General features: G+C 40.4%; 1 protein-coding gene across 4 annotated transcripts in view; it reads right to left on the reverse strand.

The window, feature by feature from the left end:
- Nucleotides 1–22088, reverse strand: part of SLC35F1 (solute carrier family 35 member F1) — a 251455-nt gene that overhangs the window by 42597 nt on the left and 186770 nt on the right. For all 4 annotated transcript variants that reach the window (XM_087777055.1, XM_087777053.1, XM_087777056.1 and 1 more), the window contains one exon: nucleotides 9176–9303. In XM_087777055.1, the coding sequence (XP_087633181.1) occupies nucleotides 9176–9303 (128 nt within the window). The remainder of the gene's footprint in view (nucleotides 1–9175; nucleotides 9304–22088) is intronic.

Raw genomic sequence — 22088 nt, forward strand, 5'->3', positions numbered from 1 at the left:
AAGTAAGATAGCAAGCATCTGGCAAGCATCTTCCCAGTTCTTTCCCGTGCAAATGTGAGTAAGCGAACCTTGACCATCACCGAACCAACTATTTGATTTTGCAAAATCAGGAGCTCTGGTCACTTATGCAAACAGTGTTTAAGAACAGATTTAACAATATGAAGATGTCATCTTTCAGTCACTAACTACTGTTTCTCAAAGAGACACAGAGTGACTCAGTGGATATTTTTAACCCCCAACATCTGGAATACAGCCCTTGCCCACATTTACACACAGGACATGACACTGCATGTTCATTGTGGGATAGCAGCTCTGACGAGGGCTGCTTTACTTTGGGCTAAGCACACAAAAAGAACATTTTCTTGTGAATATGATATATATTAGGGTGCTAGTGTGTTTTCATTAGGCAGTTTTAAAAATTGTTTGTACTTGCAGCATGTGTACTTCAACATGCAAATTCCCACTAACAGTCTTTTACAGGAAGATTTTTAAAATTCCTCTCATTCCATAAATATTTAAACATACCTATGCTTTCAACTACGTGAAGATGTGTCTTCTAAGCACTAACATGAAGGGATGCACGAACAGAACCTGTCACAAACAAACAACGCTGACAGCAGCTGGAAAATGCCCCTTTGGGGCTGGCAGTCCAAGGTCTAATCCACAAATTGCTATTTGGAATACTGCAGCATCAATAGATATAAACACGAAATGTAGGTAATGTTCATTGACATTATATAGCTCTTGAATTGTGCTAAGTTTATATCTATAATTAAACAATGGGGTAGATAGAAATAAATTAGGCTGCTACAATACAAGCAATAAGATAACCTAGTGTATATTGCTTAACTATTTTTCAGGTATTGCTTTACGTTTCATTTCTCCAGGACTAAATTCACTCTGCCTTTCTTTTTTCCTCAGATAAACCTGTCTAGTACAAGAAAAAATGTACATATATTCTGCAGACAAAAGATGTGAGATTGTGGATTACCTGATCTGCAATTGGACTTTCTTGGGTTCCCCCCCCCCCCTTTTTTTTCCTTTCTTTTGTCTGTTATTAGTTATTTCAGCTATTAAGAAAAAAATACACCTAATTGTCATGTTTCTGACTATAAAGCTTATACAATAACAAAGATAAATCATGCTTAGCTTGAATTTAATTTATAGTGCATAAAGGTCAGTTGTTTACCAGTATTTCCCTAAGAATCATCTTCGATATTTTCCTTCTTTTTAATTGCTTATTCAAAAGGTCATGCTTATACTCTGTCATTATGTTAAATTAATGAGTGACCTGATTTTAATTAACATTCCTGTTTTAATAACAGAAGTTATCAGATCTCACTAAACCACAAGAAAATGTATTTCCTATTTTGCGATGGGAAGATAATAAAACCGATAGAAGTGCATGGTGCAGACCATGTTCTTTGATGCTGCTGTGTTTGTCTGTGGTTCCCTTCAGTCACAGCTCTGAATTGGGCTACTTCAGAAGGCAGGATACAAAAATATTTCATCTATTGATATGCCATCCTACAGCAACTCCTTTCTATTATAAAAATGCTGTGTTGTTACATATTGAAGATTATTACTTGATTCTAAAAGATATCACACTGCATCTAAGTCTGTTGATGACATGCAATGTTGAAATGTATTTTCTGCGATTATTTGTTTGTTAAATTACATTGACTTTATTATACTTGTGAATCATAAACAAATACTCTTGCTAACAGTAAATATCCAGTCTCTGATCTCACAAATTCAGCATGTGTTTGTACATATACAGCAAGAATGTACTGTTAGTCATTGGAAAGGAGAGCTGGCAAGCTTTAGAGAAAAGGTCTGCAATACAGAGAGTGAAGTGCTGATCTGCAGCGATATCAAAAAGAAAAAAGCTGGTCAGCAAACTCCCTATGGGAACAGCTGAGATGAATCTTCCTTTTTAAACATTCATTGGATTTCCCCCCCCCCCCCAGTTATAAGCCCTTTTTTTTACATTAGGAGTTTCTCATTAGTGCTGCCCTCCAGCAAATCATGCAGAGAATCAGCTGCACCCTCTACTCAGCCTGCTCTCCAGACCAGAGGGATCAGTAAAATCAGTGCTGTATCCGTCCAGTGTTGTATGGTCAAGTACATGTGATGGCTACTGAATTTCAGCGTGCGACCTGGTAAGTTTAATACAACGGCAAGTGCTATATCCAGTGAGGGACACACCTTCTGACATTTGCTTTGTTTTTTCAAAGGAAGAAAGGGTTTGCTGCCCATTCGAGGGCTCTTTCTATTCCAGTTTTCACACTACCTTCACAATACCACACCCACTTCATTCAACTGTGTGTTACACATGCACAAAAGAAGCCAAGATGTGAAACCTCACAGAGGTGGCTGCTGGCTGCCAGGGGAACTGTGTGGCAATGACGCTACCCCGTGACCGAAACCTTCTGCAGGGAAGGTGTGGATGCTGGCAGCATTTCTGACAGGGCTATTTCAAGCAATTCAAATAGAAAAGGAGCATTGCTTTTACCTTTCATGTTTCTATTTGCTATCTCATCACAACTTCATAACTTTCTTACATGTTTTTTATATAATCACGGAATTAATTTAAAAACTATTAATGTTTTCATCCAGCCGAAATGTAGGGTACTCCAGGTAGGGGGACTGGTGAAAGAATCAGTTAGTGATGTAATTTGTTTTAAAAAGAAGTAAAAATGTTTAATTTCCATGACATGGAAGAAACAAAAGCCTGATGACTGCTCCCACTCTGAAGCTTCTTTAAATCAGTATTTTGCCCACAAGATCTCTAATTTTTTTCTTGGGGCCACATGACCCATGTTTCTATAACTGTTCCCATCAGTTCCTCTAACCTGTTCTCAGGATTTTCTCTTATTCCCTGCGGACACAGAAACCCCCTCAAAACTTTCACTAGTGAAACACCTTCACCTACATCTGACTTGCACGCACCAACACCCAAGATGAGGACTATTACAGCTCCAGCTTTCCATGTACATAAAAGGAATTCAGTGAGTTCTTGCAGTCACATTAAATGAAAGGTGGTGGTCACATCCAACCCACAGTTCCTCTGCTCACAACTCTCTACACATGGACACGCTTTACTACCAACATGAGTAATCACATCTTGACTCTTTTTTTAAAAAAAACCTTAGGACATACCTCTTCATCCCCTCCTCTCGTTACATGCCCTCCAGCTGCGCTTATGCAAGATCTGCTCAAATGCCAGGAAGAGTTACCAACAAACTGACCACTGAAATGGCCTTTCCTTTAATTGCCTTCCTCCTCTGGTTTTACATACCACTGTCAGAAAAAGATCATTCTAAGACAGCAGACAGCTCAGCCAGCAGTCACGCGTTTCTGCAGAAAAAAACCTGTTTTCTGCTTTGCTTCTCTCTAAGGAAAATGACTGGATACCGGCTTTGAAGATCATTTTCTCAAAGTTACTTATTAGAAACTTGTCCATGTCACCAGTTGCTGTAAGCTATGCAGGGGATTAGATCCTGGCCTAGGAAAAATCATGGAAGTCTCCTGCAGAAAATCCTCTGCTTTTGCATTTCACCTGCAAGAATATGCAAAACAGGCACAGAACGACAAAATCTCTTGCTGTTGTAATGGGCACAGCTCCAATGACTTTAATGAGATTTTGCATATTTATGTTAGTAAAAAGTTTGGCTCAGGGTGAATTTTGCCATTAGATGCAGGAGATCTGGATGCTGAGAGTTCAGTTGACTCCAAAACCATGTACAGAGACTGAGGATACTGCAGGGGCTGGTTTGCGAACCATAGGTATGTAAGAGTTAAAAGACAGAACAGCAACTTGAAGTGCGATAATAAATCAGATGCAAGATACACCCCACAGACTCTGACAGTATAAATGTATGGTACGCAACACTTCTGCACACGCTGATCTGCAAACCTTATTAACATTGCAGTATTCCCTTACTGCCCTGAAGCAAAACAGGAAAGCATGGTCAATCTTACATGCATAGGATGGGGGGAGGAAGGGAAGGGGTGGAATTTATCTCTGCTTTTGAGATATTTCACGTTAGCGGGCACTGGACAAGGTGGATCAACAACTTCAATATTGCAAATCCCCTGCTCCTCACCTCCCAGATTTGCTTCAAAATTATCTCAAACCTTCTGCCTCAATGCATATTGAGTCCATAGGGACCAAGAACAAAGCAAAGTCTATTGCCATCCAGCACTGCTATAATAAGCACTTACTGCTGACTCCTTTCCTTTTCTGGTGGCAGTTGTTGAGGTATGAAAATTGCCAAAGGTAATTGGAAGTATGATGTACTGCTGAGCCTCACAGTGATCTAAGAGTAGCTGAGAACATCAGCATTGTAGTTTTATTGTCTGTCTCCTGGTGTCTATAAATCCCAGCTTTTACTACCTCTGTTTTCATCATGCCAATCAAAGGCTTGATTGCCCAAGGAATAACTTACGAGATAAATCACTATTTGGAAACACAGCTTTCTCTTTGACAGAGTCTTATTTCTTGTGACAACGTATGCATGTTCTACAGTACCACTATGCAAGGCGTTGCAGAAGCAGTCCAGATTTCTATGTGATGTCATAACACGGGAAAAGGATAACATGACCTCTAGAGAGTGCAACACAACAGTGTAACAAACAGTATGCAAGTGGACAGAAGGGTGTATTCACAGAAAGGAGAGCTAATTAACGTGGGGGCGACAGGGGAGAAGGGAGAGGACCGTCTGCCTCATAATGAAGCTTGGCATGATGAGAAAGCGCTTACCTGGCAGCAAAGGTTACAAATGTTAGTATCATAATAGCCTTAGTGGAAGACATTATGGACTTGGTAGGACGTACGTGTGCGGTATACTGTAAATGCAGTACGGGGCAGTTGAAAACAAAATGTAGTTTCAAACAAATTAAATATCTAGATCTAAATAACTGCAAGAACTTTGGAATCTTTTAATTCCCTCTGGGGGAACTAATTTTATCTGCTGTGTAAAAGGTGTCTCTAACAGTAGCTAAAACACCCTTCTTGAATAGTTATTAAACCTTCCACAGGCCTACACCAGGGTTGTTTTAAAAACCATCAGGATAAATATGGAAAGCGTTACCACAGGCAGTCCTGAAAGTTAAGTGCATAGTTTTTAAAAAAAGTCCATGGGATCAGACGCTAGTGTACACGGGAGTGTTTAATGCACTTTCTGCACCAGCTACAGCTGACGTGCAAGAAGGCTGCAAAATCTAGTGCAAGTTAGATTCATGCATCAAAGAGAAACTAAAGATCATTTTGCAAGTTTTTGGCCATCTGGGAATCAGGACACGTGTGTCTGAGAGCATTAAGTGTGACTGATCTCTGGCACTTCTTGAAATACATGTTTTTGGATATCAAATTGATCCATTGACAAACTACTGTTCCTTTTACCTGGCGTATACTCAATTTTTAAATGTACCCTGTAGAGAACAGTCTTCACTTACTAGCCTGAGCATTTTCATGGCTGTGGGAAGCTTGAGTTTCAATCCCCCCAGCTAAGATGGAGTTAATTCAAGCTCTTTCTGTGGGCTACTGTTAACAGCTATGACTTCATGTAAAAGGTGGCTTTACCCTTGCAATTTGGAAAGCACTCCAGGCTTTCCGTAAGCACTTGAGGCATGCTAAGATCATATCTAACAAATGGAGTTCCTTGGGGTACTCTGACGTAGGAATACTTAGCTTTTGAATTTTAAAATGGAGGCAGATATTTAGGAATCTGGTTCCATCAATGCAGAAACACCCTAGGCATGCAAAGAACCAGACCTTAAAGCTACCAAAGAAGGAGCAACCTGAGAGGTTCAAACAGACATTTTCATGTCCCAAGATTGTGCTCTGAGCAGCAGGTTAGTTTACACAGACCGGGGGATGTTACATGTCTATGACATTTTAGATATATAGACAATTAGGTGTGGGTTTCTTGGATTGCTCTATTAAATCTAGTTGCCCCTGGATTGCGCTGCAGGTACCTAAAGGGTATCTTGGATTTTATCCTTAGCAGTTGACCTACATCTTGATGTCTGAAACATAAACAGTCCATTCGTTTTCAATCTAATTTTTTTATGGCACCTAGTTTATAAGGAAGGTCTTTTAGTTTGGCTTTTTTTTTAGAGGGAAAATTACATTACTTTGTTTTCATCTTACGATGGAGCCGAGTGCCACATTCTCAGACAGTAATTATAGAGTACATGAGGATTTGAAATAATCAGAAGCACGTCCAAAAGTAAAGGTTAGGTACCATATTCATCTCTGATTTATGCCTGTGTGTTCTCGTTCACTGTGGTTCTGAAAGCATCTGGTGAAAGTCGTATAGGAAGGTTTATTAGAAAATTCTGTTTTCCCAGACTAAAATCAAAAGGGAATTTTAAAGGAAAGTATAGGAAAGACTTGGGTGTGAAACAGTGGGGAAAAGGAGGGCACCATTTTCAGTCTTTTTCTGGAACCGTGATGAGATAATGTGAATTACAAAAAAAGATGGAGTTTTACCTAGAAACTTTAACAGTCCTGAGAGTTTAAAGCTACTTGGCAAACAAAGCTGTTGAGTGCTTGGAGTTGTTTGGTGAAAACAGAACTGCAAATCAATTGCAATAAAGGTATATTTTTACAGTTAAACTTTGGCTTTTTGCTGGGAGCAGCTTAATGTTTTTTGCCTAAAAGCACCACAAGACCAGTACACTCGCATGTTAGTTTTGCATGACAGAGCAGAGATACCATGTGGAAAAAAAGTATATGCTGTAAAACTGATTTCCTACTGAAATGGTCCATGTACCACTACTATAAAAATACTGCAAGATTTCTCATTTACTCAAGTGACAGTTTCAAAAACTCTTATATTCTTTCCATCAAAAAAGCCTTGGTGTAAAGCCTATTGAGAATAAAATCCCCTGGAATTGACTTGAGGGGCTTGATTCTCAGTCAATGTATACATCGGCATAGCTCCCACAGCCTTCAGTCAAAGCCATGCTGATTTGTGGTAGGTAGTAATGGTTTCTCAGGTCTCGGTTCTGAAAGGATCTGAACACTTCTTGCTATGTGCCAGCGAGCATTTATGGCCTCACAGGTAGTGCTCTTGCAAGATCAGGCCTTTTGGAAGATGCTCTCTTGAGAGTGGTCCTGTTTGCTTCTTCAGAGATGAGATTCTAGGAAAAGCTTGCTTTTTTTCATCTTTTACTTTCCATTTCTTCAGTCTTCATTTCATACCATTATGCACTTTGACCAATGCTGTTTCAGGCTGAATAATCCCCTGGGCTTCTTTGGTTTCATCTTTAAATGAAATAGGGTGTTGTTTGGCTACATATCATAAAATGTGTCATTTGATTCAACATCTTAATGCATTACCTCATACTTGTCCCACTCTCACCATATCTTTGGGCTTGTCTATACTTAGAAGCTCGTTCAAATTAAGGCATGAAGTGAATCTAAAATGCAACAGGTATTGCCAGTCATTCCACATGTATCCAAGCAATCCAGGACAACTATGGGAAAAGGAGACACTGCATTCATTCCACTCCTGGAGAAAAGCCTGATGGCATTTGAGCTTCTACCTCTTCCCTCTTTCAAGCTACGTGGGAGAGACCTGAATTCTTTTGTAATCTTTATATGGAAGAGGTCTAAAAAGGACACAACACAGTCTGTGTCCTATGACAGTTCTCCTGTTCCACCCTTCCTCTCTCTCTCAGTCTGAAAGGAAAGTGTGGCTCATTTCAGCTAACAAATTCCCTGCTGAGACACAGGCAATGCCCTTGAACTCTCCTGCCTGCTTCCTCCTCACACTGCAGGTTTTGATTTCTTACACTAAAGACCATGCTCATTGCAGAAGAGCAGAAGGATCTGCATCTTCTGGAATTGGTGTTTCATGGGGTCTGGCCAGACGAACCTCTGATACGTGCTTGTGAGTGGCTGTGGGAGGTAGGATTTAATGACCTGGATCGTCTTGCTAAGTCTGCTATTCCTACTTGCTATGAGTGAACACACAAAAGAAGCAATTCAGCTTTTGCTTTTCTCTTTGAGGCTCTTAGTAGCTATAAAATCAGACAGTATGAGGTTTACGTGGATTTATGCTTTACTCTATACCGAGTAATCTGATTTGGAAAAGTGTTAAAAGCAATATTACACTGTCTGGGCATGTTTCAAAGAAATCTCAAACCAAGATTCTGATGGTAGAGGCATTTGTGAATATTTAGTATAAACCTCACATTCAGATTCCTTGAATTCATAGTTTTCTTCTATTTTTAATTCTTATCCAGCTAAACAAGCTTAGTATTTTCCAATGTCACTTTTCAACTATGGAAGAGAGATATTCCTATAGCTTTGACTCTGCAGAGCATTAACTGGTGCTCCTCTATTTTACTGGCTCTAATGCAAACTTCAGGCAAATAACGTGTAAAATACACTGAACATCACCTAGTGCTGCGCAGTTATTTAGATAATGTAAGAAGGGAGTAGGTTTATTTTAGAACAAGTAGCAATGAAGTATGCAATGATTTCCACTTCCCAAGACAGACAATTTCCAGTCTCTAAAAAATGTTTCTATTATTCACTTCTCCACTTAAATGGGAAGAAGCCTGATTCTTTTGTGTTCGTATTTAAAATATACAGGTTAGATCTTTGGAGAAATTGCTACCCTAGCTTTTGTTCACTGCATGTATAATTTTTTAAGGGAGAGTACACTTTTTGATAGCTGCAGTTAAGCTGTTACATAACATAACACATCTAACTGCTTGCATTAAAGTAAGACTTCTTCATCATAACTACATTCATTTTACTTAATGACAACTTTTGCACTCAGATCTAATTATGGAATCCTAAAAAAAGTGCTTGTATTTTTTCCAAGTACAATATAAAGTGAGAAAAACATTTCTGCCCATCTGAAAATATTTCCTTAAAGGACCAAATTAAATAGGTAATGCCAAAAATGGGATTATGAATGGTTTAGCACAGGAAAATAAAATGAAAGCCAGTATGGTTTTGTACAGTTTGGAAAATACTGAGTAATAAAAATAGTCCAACATGAAAAAATGCCTCTTATGAGACAGCACTAAAAAGTACAGAAGACATAGGCAGCAACTAGCCATTAGTGCAGTGAAGCCAATGGACACTGCACCATTGACACCACTGGGGGTATTATCTTACCTCAAAAGGGAAAATCCTTTGAGTCCTTACCTGTACACTAGTAAGAGTGGTGTATTGATAAGCTTTGACTACCAGGTAATTGGCTTCTATATCTATTATCCCCAGGATCATGTACTTCCACCATCTCCTTTTCAAAATTGCCAGCAAGTTTTCTTCTCCTGTGGTAATAAACAAGAAGAATTACATAAAAAAGTTAGGTTTACATGCACAGAATACCTGCCTGTCAAGAGAAATTATCTAGAAGATCTCTAGCATTTACAATATGCAGTTGAAAAGCATCATATATAAAGAGGTACTGCAAGGAGGTGAAAACTAACACGCCCTATTTGTCTCACAGATATTAAAACAGCCAGCTTGGTGAAGTAATATGCGAGGGTCAGATTGTCACTTCACTTAAGATGTAAACAATGCCAGGAAAAACAAGTGCAGCTTGGGCAGACTGTAAACGTGTTCGTAGTTTTACTTTTATATATATACACATATAAAATGCTAAAGAATAGAGAAGTTTATTACATATATTTATACTTCCCATACATACTGATAAATGTTGTATCGCACATGATGCAAGAGGGTTTTTCCAGATGTGGGAGATTACCAGCATTTGCAAATAGGAAGGAATACTAGAGCCGGAGAGTTACAGCATCACCTTTGGGCAGATTACAGAACTTTTCCAAGGATGGTTATTACAACCCCAAGGGTTTAAAATATCAGACTTGTTTAGAGAAAGGCTGCACCGAGACAGACAGATTTTGCGTGACAGGTTGCTCTGCTCCCAGGATCGATTTCTGAAGTAGGCAGGTTCGCTGCCTTCTACGGGAGCCCTGCCAATCACCCAGTACTTAATTTCCACCATGTGAAGACTGACAGTACAATACGGCCTGCAGATCAAACCCACAACTTTCAAAAGGTCAAAGCATTCCTCATGCTAGGCTAGGGATTATTATTGTTCTCCGTTCAAAAGAAACCAGCTCATTAGTGAGGGTGGGCAAACCTGTTACTTATTTACATTACAGTAAGCTCCAGACATGATGGGATCCCACTGTGAAAGGGGCCAGACATACTGACTGTGTCTGAACACAGTACAACTGGAGGTCTTTAAGAGTCTGTAGCCTAAACAAGGATCTAAGTAGGGTTGACCTGTACTGCCAAAGTACCATAAATAGAATTTGAACTGTCTTGAAAGTTTAAAAAACCCCCCCCCACTATTCTGAGATTTGTTCGTGTTGCTGCAGCCTTTTTAAGTGCCTGTGATCATCAAAATGTGTGGTGGAAAATACAGAAGAAAAGGAACATTATTGTCAATTGCCACCAAAACTTGTTCAGGCTTCCCAATTGTTCCTCATCATTTTCCATCATCACAAGTGTGTTCGCTCTCTGGTTCAAACAGAACCAGTGAGAGATGTGCTGCCGTACCATCAGAAGTGGTAGGCTCTCTATAGCACTGGACTGTCTCAGATCTCATAAGACGCAATCACAGAAAAACAGGTAATTACTTCAGAAGTTGATTCCAGATCTTAGACATCAAATCTTGGCCCCACTGAGTGACCTCAATGGGTATTTACCTGAACCAAGCATCTGAATCATTTGACGTTTGTTCATTAACAGATGCTCGCACACACACACTTCCAGTGGGATGTTATTAGGCAACAACCTAATTATTTGTTACAGTGGTAATGACACTGAGTGCAAAACTGTAAATGCTAAAAAGCCTTCCTTCCTTTCCTTCCTTCGCTCCCTTCTCTTTCTCTCAGTAAGCAGCAGAGAAATAACAGAAACAAGGTGGTGAGTAGGCTAATTATTTAAGACCTTAAATAAGAATGAGTCAGTACATTCAACCATACCACACTTTCCTGTTACCACCAACTCGCAGGAGAACTCACTAAAAAGAAATTCCCATCCTTTATTTGTACCGGGGTAGAGGAACAGTGCACTGCGGACACGAATTATGATGACATTTATGTATCTGTTATGATGATTTGAGCATGAAGAAAGAGGCATATTGTAGGATTTTATTTTTTGATACATTTAGGGAGGTATTTTCAAAAAAGCATTTGAGACTAGATGTCCTAATTCCTACTAAAATCAGTGTAAAACACACAGATAGATCCTTTCCAGGTACTGAAACTGTATCTCTAATTCTTGTGCTGCCCAGATAATACCTTTAAAACACCAGCTGATAAACGTCAATGCAATGGAAAGGCATGGTTAACACTTCAGAGCAATTTTTCTTGTTAATTGTAAACAGAAAGTTTAAAAATCAAAGACATCAAACTATAAGACAGTATAAACCTCTCAGAGTCACTGCAGTTTGTGACTGTTAGACCTTGGTGGTACTTAAAATACAGAAAGAAGCAGGTTCAAGAACTGGCACTGGCATTAGGCTGCCTGAGCAAGGACTATGGACAGATCTCAAGGAATCTTTTGGCACTTTTGGTTTGCCAGTGCTTGCTTTCTCCAGCTTCAATTTCCAACCGCAGATCACTATACTGTTCAGATGTGGCCAAATAAACTTTAAAAGGGTCATGACTTCTGGCTAACAGGTAAAGTCAGAGTTTCCGGAGATGGAAGTTAAATCTGTAATTTTAACTGACACACACAGTTCTCTCTTTTGTTTTCTCAATCCTTTCTGGGCTAACAACAGAAGTAAGAAAAATATTTGGCAAGTGCTATTTTATCTTTGATACACAGATATTCCAAACTGCAAAAGATCAGGTTCAGCTGAGAAGGCTCTGCAGAGCAAAAAGCAATGCCGAAATGAATTTATGCAGGCACCGTGCAGCTCTGATGAACATTGGTTTAGCTTCACAGCAAGTGTCTTTGTCTTGCCTAGTGGAAAGCAGAGAGATGTACAAGCGTTCAGCATGACAAAAATAAAATAGCGAGTTTGTTCCTGGAAAAAGAATCTTGTGCAGGAGCTGCATCTTTCTCTGTGGAACCTACTTAGTCTTCGCTTCCACTCACTTGCTGCATCTCCTGTTACTTAGTGTGTAAGAAAGGTCTGGCTTCTGACCTGCATCCCTCTGCCCACATTATTATTATCATTTATCATTAACATATCAGTTGTGCAGATCTACAAGCATTAGCAAAACTGAGGGACCCCATTTGAGGGTATATCTGAGCAAAAAGCAATGCATGTTTAACATTGTTTATCTGGAGACTGTTATTTTTTTACTGCTCTCTATTTTTTGGCGTTGTCATCACAATTCACAGAAGAGAACGAATCGCTCCTGAAGTGGGAGATTTTCTGCAGAGAAGGGCAGGAGAAAGAAGATTATCATCTGCAGTGAGTGTCAGTCCAATGCTATGGACAAATCAAGGAAGAGGCAGGTGGAGTCCCGGTTTTGAGACGGGGCTGAAATAAAGCCACCATATTCAAATGTCACACTTTTGCAAGAGTGACCCAGTAGAAGGCAACAGTGGAAGACAGCCTGGAGAAGGCGTGGGCTGCCAGCAGGACAGGACCTCTGGACAGCAATCACAGATGGCATCCTCAGGGAATTCAGAGACAACAAGGAGAAGTGAGATGGGAGTTAGGGAGATAAGTGGGAAGCCTTGACTTAACTTGGGATGACTAAAAGGAGAAGCAGAGGGAATCAAGAGCTTCATTCAAAAGTCCTGAACAGTAATAAACATCACCTTTGCATAACAACAAAGTGGGGGAAAAATATCACACTTAATTAAAAACAAAACAAAACGAAACAATCTGGGGTTTTTCATTTCCCTTGATGACAACTCAAAGCAAACTAATTATTCAGGTCTTTTGAGTTGTAAGTGTTGTAGGCCAGAAGGATCGAATGCAGACGCCTACACCTGAAGTAGCTGGTAAGGCTTTTTTAAAGCATTTTTCACCTAACATATTCCAGATGAATTCTTTAGGATGAGATAAACAGTGGTTTGAAAATAAACATCTCCCCCACTGAATGTAAAAGGAAGAGAGATTATGTCAGATCGTGTGTTTTTGTTATTATCTCTATAGGACAGTGACTAAGTCTTCCAGCCAGTCATATAAACAAATACTAAACCGTAAAGTGTGCCCATTAGCTTAAAGGCAACATTTCCAAAGAGCCAAAAGCACACATCGATGTTGGTGAACATGCATTTATGTGAGTGCACAGAGTAATGCCATCTTCAGACAGTGCCATCTTTTTATGGAGATCCCCGTTCAAAAAACAAATCCCTAACTTCTGTCAGCACTCGAGCTTTTGAAAATGTAAACCTTCATAGTCAGTCTAATCCAAATGTAATGTAGATTTAAAAGCAAATTGCATATTAAGAATGTTTTTGGATTCAGAAGTCTAACATACTGTTAACACAGAAATACAAACCTCCTTTTTGCCCTTTCTAGAAGGACAGGTTTAGGTTTTACATTTTTTTACTAATTTTACAGTGAGACACACACTTGACAGTTATATATACAGAGGAGCTCTTAGTGTTTGGAAAAAAGCTACAGCTTTGCCTCTGCTGGCTCAAACTAAAAATCAACAAATAAGCTGCTTTGTAGAAGAGATGATTTTACATCATATAATAAGGATTTACCCCTGAGGGGTTACAAAATTAAAAATAAATTAGAGAGAAAATTAAAAGAGGCTTTAGCTGTGCAGTGTCTACCAAAAATATATATATACATGTGCAAAAACCTTTTCACATTCACCCGCACAGCCACAGAGGTACAACAAAAAAAAAACAACAGCCATTAAGACAGCAAATTCCCAATTATTTGTGTATGGGCTTGGGACACAGGTAGAATAACAGCACTGCTAGACCAGAAAATAAGCATATTGCTTGTCTTTCATCTGCTGCAGTCTCTCCCTTTTAATTCAGATGACAACTTGCTATTTAGATCAAGATCATCAAAGGAGCTGTGCTCTACTTCTGCTTTACAGAGCTCAGCAGAAGAGATCTAAATGCGTGCAGGAGACTTGCAAGGGGGAAGGCGGCGTGGCGAGGGAGGGCTGCCGGGCACGCTGGTCCTCCCCTGCCTCTGACAGGAGCGTCAGAGTCAAGTGCTACATGGTAAAGAAGCAAAAGCCTCACAGAGTATGAAGGTTAGATGAGAATTTACTTATTATCACTTTCTTTGAAAAAGAATCTCAATTACAAAGCACAATTTACGGGATAATTGTTTCTTTTCCATTTTTGCCCATTATAGCGAGTCTTGTGGATACAGAACTTCACCAGTAATGACGTTGCTTTTCTACAGACTTTGTAGTCATCCAGCCCTGCTGCAGGACCAGAGGAAGGAGGCAGTCAAATGGGGTAATACCCTGTAGGGGTAACACAGCTCTGCTCTGTATTACTACGCCAAGAGGCTCCCGTGCCTGCACAATAAAACCTTGCTTGTCTCCTGCTTGGCCAAGTTGCTGGTTCAGGGGACTTAAAGGCTGTTGTAGAAGGCTTTCAGCTCTCCACAAAGCCTGAAAGAGCTGTTTCTCTTCTGTGTGACTTCAAATCCTTGACCCAGAATGGTTTCTTATTTCCTCATATCTATTTGTATTACTGATGACTACTTTATGGTAATACTGTTGCCTAAAGGCAAAACACCACCACTGCTTAATTATTTACGCCATAGAGAAAATGCTCTCTTACAGGAATGCTCCTCCAGTCTGGCTTCACAAAACACCTGAATATACTCTGCTCATCCTATGGATGACTGCTTATAGGCTGCACTGCTTTTGTCCTATACCACGTTTTCAGTAAGTCTTTTGGGAGACTGGATAACCTCAGCTCCTTTTGCCTCCTCAGAACGTCTGATCTTATCCAACCTGATCTTATCCAGAGCTCCTTTCTGCTTCCTCTCCCACGGTGGGAAAACTGCGTAACCCACAGACATGCTGCTGGTGTAACAGCCCCTGCTGCAAGCAGCTCCCGTGCCCTCCAGCTGCCAGCCACACGTTCCTGCCGCTTGCCCCGTGCCAGCACTGGTGCTTGCGGGACTGCACAGCGAGCCGGGGCAAAGAACTGCCTGGAAACAAAGATCTGGGGTTTTCAGATCAATTTTCGGACGGTCCCCTGAGCAGTCTGTGACCAAATTAATGTTAGTTCTGTGGGAGGTGAGTAGCAAGTAGTAGGGGACCCAGGCAGGGAACATCTACCCCCTTCTCTGACACAGGCTGAATTGTGCATGCATCCTATTCGTCACAGGGCGACAGCGATCATTGAGCAAACCCAGCAGCCATCACCACCGCCCTTGCTGCGAATATGCAGCGTACAATGAGACTGCCGCGTGTGTTGAAGCAAACCTGCGATGGTGGTGCTGCGGAGGTGGAATGCAGTCGCAGGACAGGAGCTGGCGCACACGCCTCGCCAGGGGTGAGCTATGTCATGGCAACGTTTGGCTACGTTTTCACCTTCTTAGGAAGTAAATCTTACTTACCAGTCACAATCAACAGGATTTTTCAGTTTTGAAGGGGTTCTATTTATTTTCATTTTCTGTTTGAACTCCGTAGTGTTTGAACACCTACCTATCATACTAACATTTATTTGGCTGGCATTTTAGAAAAAGGTACTTCATATAACCTTTGATCTCCGGATTATCACAGGAGTAACACAAACTGATGGTAAGGTTTGTGCCCTTTCTGCTACTTTTGTCATTTTGATCCTCTTCTTTTCTATAATATGCTTAGGCTATTAATATGACATAACATAGCTTTCCAGTTACTAAATTATAAGCTCATCTGAAGTATTTAGACTTGCTTTTTTCTTTTAGAGATTTTGCAAATCAGTTTGGTTCGGCCCTGAATGTAAATCATAATAGCTGAAGTCAGATCTAGAATTTGAACATCCATTTTCATAAAACATAAAAGGATTAATTTCTGGTGCCTTGATTTTGATCCAGCCTAAGCTCTGTGGTTAGATCTGATAATCTTCAGATGTTGTCTTATTTCATGAGATTACTGGTCATACAATTTACTTTTAAGAGTAAATTACAACTAAAACCGCAACAATAAAGTAGTTGGCGATTTTGCAGATGCCTCAGTTTCTCTCTACCTGCCTGCCCACGAGGTTACATACAGTTTTTCCCTTGGTGGCAGACACAATGCTGTAAGTTACTACCATGCGTTACTGCAAGAAACAGCCCACGTCAAGAACCATGTAAGACCTGAAGAAAGCTCTGAATGGTGCACTGTTTCAAAAAACAGACCTCTGAACTCCCAGCCCTTTAAAACGTCAAGATAAAAAACACTGCGATGTTTCTAGCACACAAATTTTTCATTTAAGTTTTTTTATCTCCCAGCCTCAACTTAGCTAAGCACCTTTCCTGAAATGGCAGACTGTGCCCTGGGAGAAGCATTTGCACCTCTGTAATGCAGAGGAACACGAGCACACTGAGAAGCCGGAGCCCTCCTTCAAACCTGAGATTTGATTATGTCCTTAAGTCTTTACGCATGAAATTTTCAAAATTGATTTCTGATCTACAGTACTCTCAGATTTAAGTTACCTCTGAGCTAACACTATAGTCTGCCAGCTTTCGGGGTTAAATATGGCTCGGTCTCGCAGAGAACTACTTCAAAACGATCCTATTACTTTACTCTCTAAGCTCTGCAGTCAGGCCCTTTTCTCCTTGTTTATCCTATTTTATCTAGTGTGAAGCTACTTACAGCACTGCAAAGAAAGGTTTTCAGAAGAAAAAAAATCCCATTTTCAAATTTACCAGAGTGTTAGTGAAATTAAAGAAATCTTTCTCTCTCTCTGTATATCATTTATAAATGTGTAATTTGCATGAATAGTTTATCCTCCTGGATAATCTTGGGCATGTTAATCTTATTCGCAAGACTTACTTAAAGTCAAATAATCTTAAAAGAAATAATGTTTATTGTTTAAGGCAGAGGAATCAGTTAGGGTGCACAAGCTTTCTTTTTTTTTTTTTTCCTTTCATCAACTCATTACAAAAAGTTGGTCCCAGCCACCTACCCACTCTGTGACATTTTTTCCCCCAGCAGACAGATATGAATAATGAATTATCTACTTATTATTTGTGATTCCTATAAAATTTATTCCCCAAAGCACGAGATTTGCCCGAGATAGTAAAAAAAAAGACACAATGCAAATTGTCATTATTGCTAACCACCCATAGATCAAGCAGATCCAACTGAAATTGAATTTCTACCCTTGTCTTTAGAAGACAATAAGAAGAGAACAAGGAAGTCAAGGAGAGCGTATCTTTCTCTGTTCCCCATCAATAATGTTTGAACACACTGATCCAATTTAAATCTAATCTGACACAAGTAGAGTGTAAAGATATTAGTTCCTCCAGGTTTAATGTGAACAGGTAACTGAGCAGAAGAGAGAAAACGTAACATCGCTGCCACTAAGTATAGGCTCAGAGGTAAACTTGCTACTTACTAGACACCAGAGTTTGGACTCTGCATCTTCTTAGGTACCACCTCATTCAACCCTGAGACATGAATCTCTAAGAGAACCTGTTTTTTACACAAAGCCTAAAGATACCTATTAAGAAGGAAATCCATCTGCTGATGACTAGTAAGAGGACAGTACTATTAAGAGGAAAAAGGCTATTGGTGAATAACTGAAAATGGGAGCGTTGTCTTTTGTGGTATAAGCACTATGGGAACATATGCACTCCAATACTATGACAATTCTTCTTAGGTTAGCAATTGCATTGGGGCATTTTAAAGTAGAATAAGATGGGAAGCTGATGTTAAAGAAGCACTGCTGGCAGAATTAAAACTTCATCTGAAGTCTATAGTGTTAACCGAAAATATACAAAATCCTAATACCCAGCACTATTTCACATCATTGCCCTGGGCCAAAGGGAGAGCTGAAGAGTTCAGAATACATTAGGGCTGTATGGCTCAAGACAAATATGACTTTACAGATGCTCAGTGATCTCTAGAGGTATTTCAGTATTCTTCTGTGTTAAAAGGCTGCAAACATGCACTCAGTCCTCTTGGAGAATCTGTTTGCAGTAGCAGCCATGGGAAAAGCTAGCAGAGTTTTTCCCCTTCTGGGACTTTCCTCACACCACTGTTGGTGAACTGGAATAAGGTTTGCTAAACTTCCAAATTAAATATTAAATATTATCCCTGGAGGAATATAGAAGCTTTAGGAATGTCTCGCCATTATGGGTTATAGTAAAAGCCTCACATCAGAACAGCCACAGATTATTTAAGAAATGCCACTAATTACATATGAGGCAGAAAATGTAGGAGCTGGCACTTGGTTAAAGCAATTGTGGGGCCGGTCCAGGACACTTCTTGTCTCCAAGGTGACCAGCAGCAGAAGCTCAAGAGAAGTATGCAAAACACACCAACCCATTGTTGCTCCTTCATTGTTGGCCACAGCATGAGCACCTTGTTTTATGCATGGCACGAATTCCAAAAGGCATGAGTAAACCCAGTTAAGAACAGAGAAAATGCAGGCATGAGCACATAGAAATATGTGAAACACAATGGCTTCTAATAACACCCAGAGCTGGTGCATTCAATAATTTGACTATTTCATGATAGGCAAATAGGGGGGAGGCAAATAGGGATAGAGAGAGGAGTGGCTGGAGAGCAGCCCTGCAGAAAGGGATCTGGGGGTGCTGGTTGACAGCAGGCTCAGTATCAGCCAGCAGTGTGCCCTGGCAGCCAAGAGGGCAAACCCCACCCTGGGGTGCATCAAACACAGTATAACCAGCTGGTCAAAAGAGGTGATTATCCCGCTGTATTCAGCATTGGTGTGGCCTCACCTTGCGTACCATGTGCAGTTCTGGGCCCCACAATTTAAGGATGTGAAGATCCTTGAATGCATCCGGAGGAGAGGAACAAAGCTGGTGACAAGGCTGGAAGGCATGTCCTGTGAGAGGCAGCTAAGGCCTTTGGGCTTGTATAGTTTGGAGAAGGGGAGGTTGAGGGGCAACCTCATTGCTCTCTACAGCTTCCTGAGGAGGGGAAGCAGAAAGGGAGGTGCTGAGCTCTTCTCCCTGGTATCCAGTGATAGGACACGTATGAATGGTTCAAAGCTGTGCCAGGGGAGGTTTAGACTGGACGTCAGGAAGCATTTCTTTACCAAGAGTGCTGTCAAACACTGGAACAGGCTTCCTAGAGAGGTGATCGATGCCCCAAGCCTGTCAGTGTTTGAGAATCACTTGGACAATGCCCTTAATAACATGCTTTGACTTTTGGTCAGCCCTGAATTGGTCAGGCAGTTGGACTAGATGATTATTGTAGGTCCCTTCCAACTGAAATAGTCTATTCTGTTCTATTCTATTCTGTTCTATCCTATGATACTTTCAGGAGTCATACACACCAGAAATCTCAATGTTGTGTCTACAATGATCAAAAGTACTTAAAAAACCCACTGTTTGTATCCTTTGCAGCATGACTACTGAAGTACATTGCTAAAAGCATAAAACATCACTGAACCATGCTAATTAATTGGCATAAGGCATCACATAGCTACCATGTCAACTAGACATTTATAGGCAATTCTGGTGAAGAAACTGTCTATTCGTTAACACATAATCCTGAATGAGTTACCCAGAAAGACCATTAAGATTAGAAATCAGGCCAGATATTTTTTTAGATGACGAGTTGTTTGAAGCAGGTGATATTTTGTTGTATCTGTTCTGTACCTAAAACAATGGGGTCTTGAAGGGACATTTGGAAATTTATCAATATTAGTATCAAATAACCAGATAAACAAATCAGCATTATACATCCATATAGCGACATAAAGGAGCAAGCAATCTGGGAGATAACAGGAATAATGGAGAGCAGCCCTCCATCCTGGGTAGTCACCGGGCATACATTTCTTTCCTCCTGAGCTGGCAGAACTGGGCTAGAAAAACTTTGCAATGGAGTCAGGTCTGTAGCATTTCTGACAAGAAAAACACAAATTTTCCATGATTCAAACTCTGTAGCAAGACAACTTACAGGTTTATGAAGCACCTTTAGCACGTGTATAGTCAGAGTAGTATATTTTCGTGTATTTTTTGCCAGCTTTCACATGCACAGTTGTGAGAACTAGCACATAAGTACAGTCATACCCAGAAAGGTGGAGAGCTGTGCAAGCTGATGCAATACAGTTCAGACATTGTTTTGCTCTAGATAGAACATTAAACATTAATTAAATGCTCAGTGTGTATCAGCTTAACTTCAGTAAATCGGTCAAAGCAGCTTTGTAGCAGGGACTGAAGCTCACCTGGTCTTGTTTTTGAGCAAAATAATGACTGGCATACAAAGTGATAACCAATATCTACAGACAAAGGAGATTTTGTGTCCCTGCCTAGTGTAGTCTTAAGCTAGTCTATGAAGTCTGAAAAATACAGAATCTAATTATTGTAGCTGTGCAACTGAAATAATGAGGAGAATGAGAGTGAAACTGATAAGCAGTTAGATGCTATGCTAGCAAGCTGGAGGTCTGCAGTCCAGCAAAAGTCTGGCAAAAATTACCTGCAGTGATATGTACAAGCTAAGAGATATTCAGTCAGTGTTATTATAACCTGAATTAAGCACATAGTGCTGCTGCTGATTGGAGATTGCGCACATGCTTAAAGTATCAAAAAAGTAATTAACTGAATATAACATGTATTATCTTGTCATGGCAGAAGGTGATAGCCAACAAAAGTATGATAGAGAAATCCAGGATCTCATTGAATATATAGAAAAAAGTGTTGCAGTTTAGATCCTCAGGTATGCAGGAGAGCTAATGCCACTGTGCTGCTGCTTAATCAATGAAAGACTAGTATTATACTTGCTACTTGCTATACTACCGTAACAGAGAAACCCCAGTAATTCATCCAGTATGAAACTGAACTGTGCATCTTGGAAAAGCCAAGTGTGGTTTTAGGAAGAGCTGGTGCTAGGGGCAGAATCTGGAGCCAGCACATAAGTAGGTGCTTCCCAGAATGGTGGTTTTGGGCCCATTGGGGTCCAGTCCCAGGAGAGCTGGGAGTCGTGGGAGGGCAGGAAGAGACCAGTAGGGGAGGCAGCCGCTAGAATAAGCGGCCAATACCCCCATTTGGCTTCAGGGTAAATGCAAGTACATCGCAATGGTGTATTAAGATCCCTCCTGAAATAATCAGCACTCGCTGCTTGTCATCTCTGAAACTCTCAGTCACTTTCTGTAAATGCTGCTGTAACGTGTGGTACTGCACCATATCATGTTCAGCAAAGCGCACTTAAACGTTTTCAACTCGTCCCCACCAAGAATTCAAGAGAACGTGCATCAGAAACCACTGCTGAGAGGTACGCAAACTTGACACAGCAGCTGTGAGGAGTGACTGCTCCTCTCTTGATCCCAGCTGATTGCCACAAAGCTCAAAAAATCTCCAGCAATAAAAAAGCAGTGATACTCACCTCACAATGAGCAACCTTATTATAGAAAAGAGTTTCCCTTACGTGAATCCTGATTTATAAGCAAATTGCTAAATACCTCACTGGCATTTATCTTACCATGTTGCCTGTGCTTTAACAGTAATTGACACAGTAGCCTTTCCACAACATTGAGAAATAACACCTAATTAGATATATGCCTGAGTCCTTTTTTAGGAGAGAAAATATTAATGTGTTAGGAAGATATTCTGTCTCATAACTGCAACATTAAGTTCTATAATGTGAAACTGCAGGGTTAGAGTAAGAGGAGCTTGCATCATGTGCAATTAACATCCAAGCAGAATATCCATCAACTGATGAGGTATCTGACCGTTAATGCGTGAATTATGACCAGGTATCACAACTACAGGATGTCCCCTTACACATCCAGCTGGTTAGTTACACCAACAAAACCTTTACCATCTTGCCATCTATCATTTTGTTCAGGAGCACATCTCCCTATGCTTACAAGCATGCACATCTGACTCAGACACTACTGACATTCTTTGACAATTTCATCAATCCAGTTGTGAAAGAGTCATCGTTTTTCTCCCTTCCCCCTGTTCCACAGCTGAAACCCAGGGACAGTTCAGTCATGCAACAACTGTTCAGCACATGAAAAAGAG

The sequence above is a fragment of the Nipponia nippon genome, unplaced genomic scaffold (genome assembly GCF_047370975.1).
Source record: "Nipponia nippon isolate SJK-2023a ecotype South Korea unplaced genomic scaffold, ASM4737097v1 scaffold_4, whole genome shotgun sequence".
NCBI classification, from domain to species: Eukaryota; Metazoa; Chordata; class Aves; order Pelecaniformes; family Threskiornithidae; genus Nipponia; species Nipponia nippon.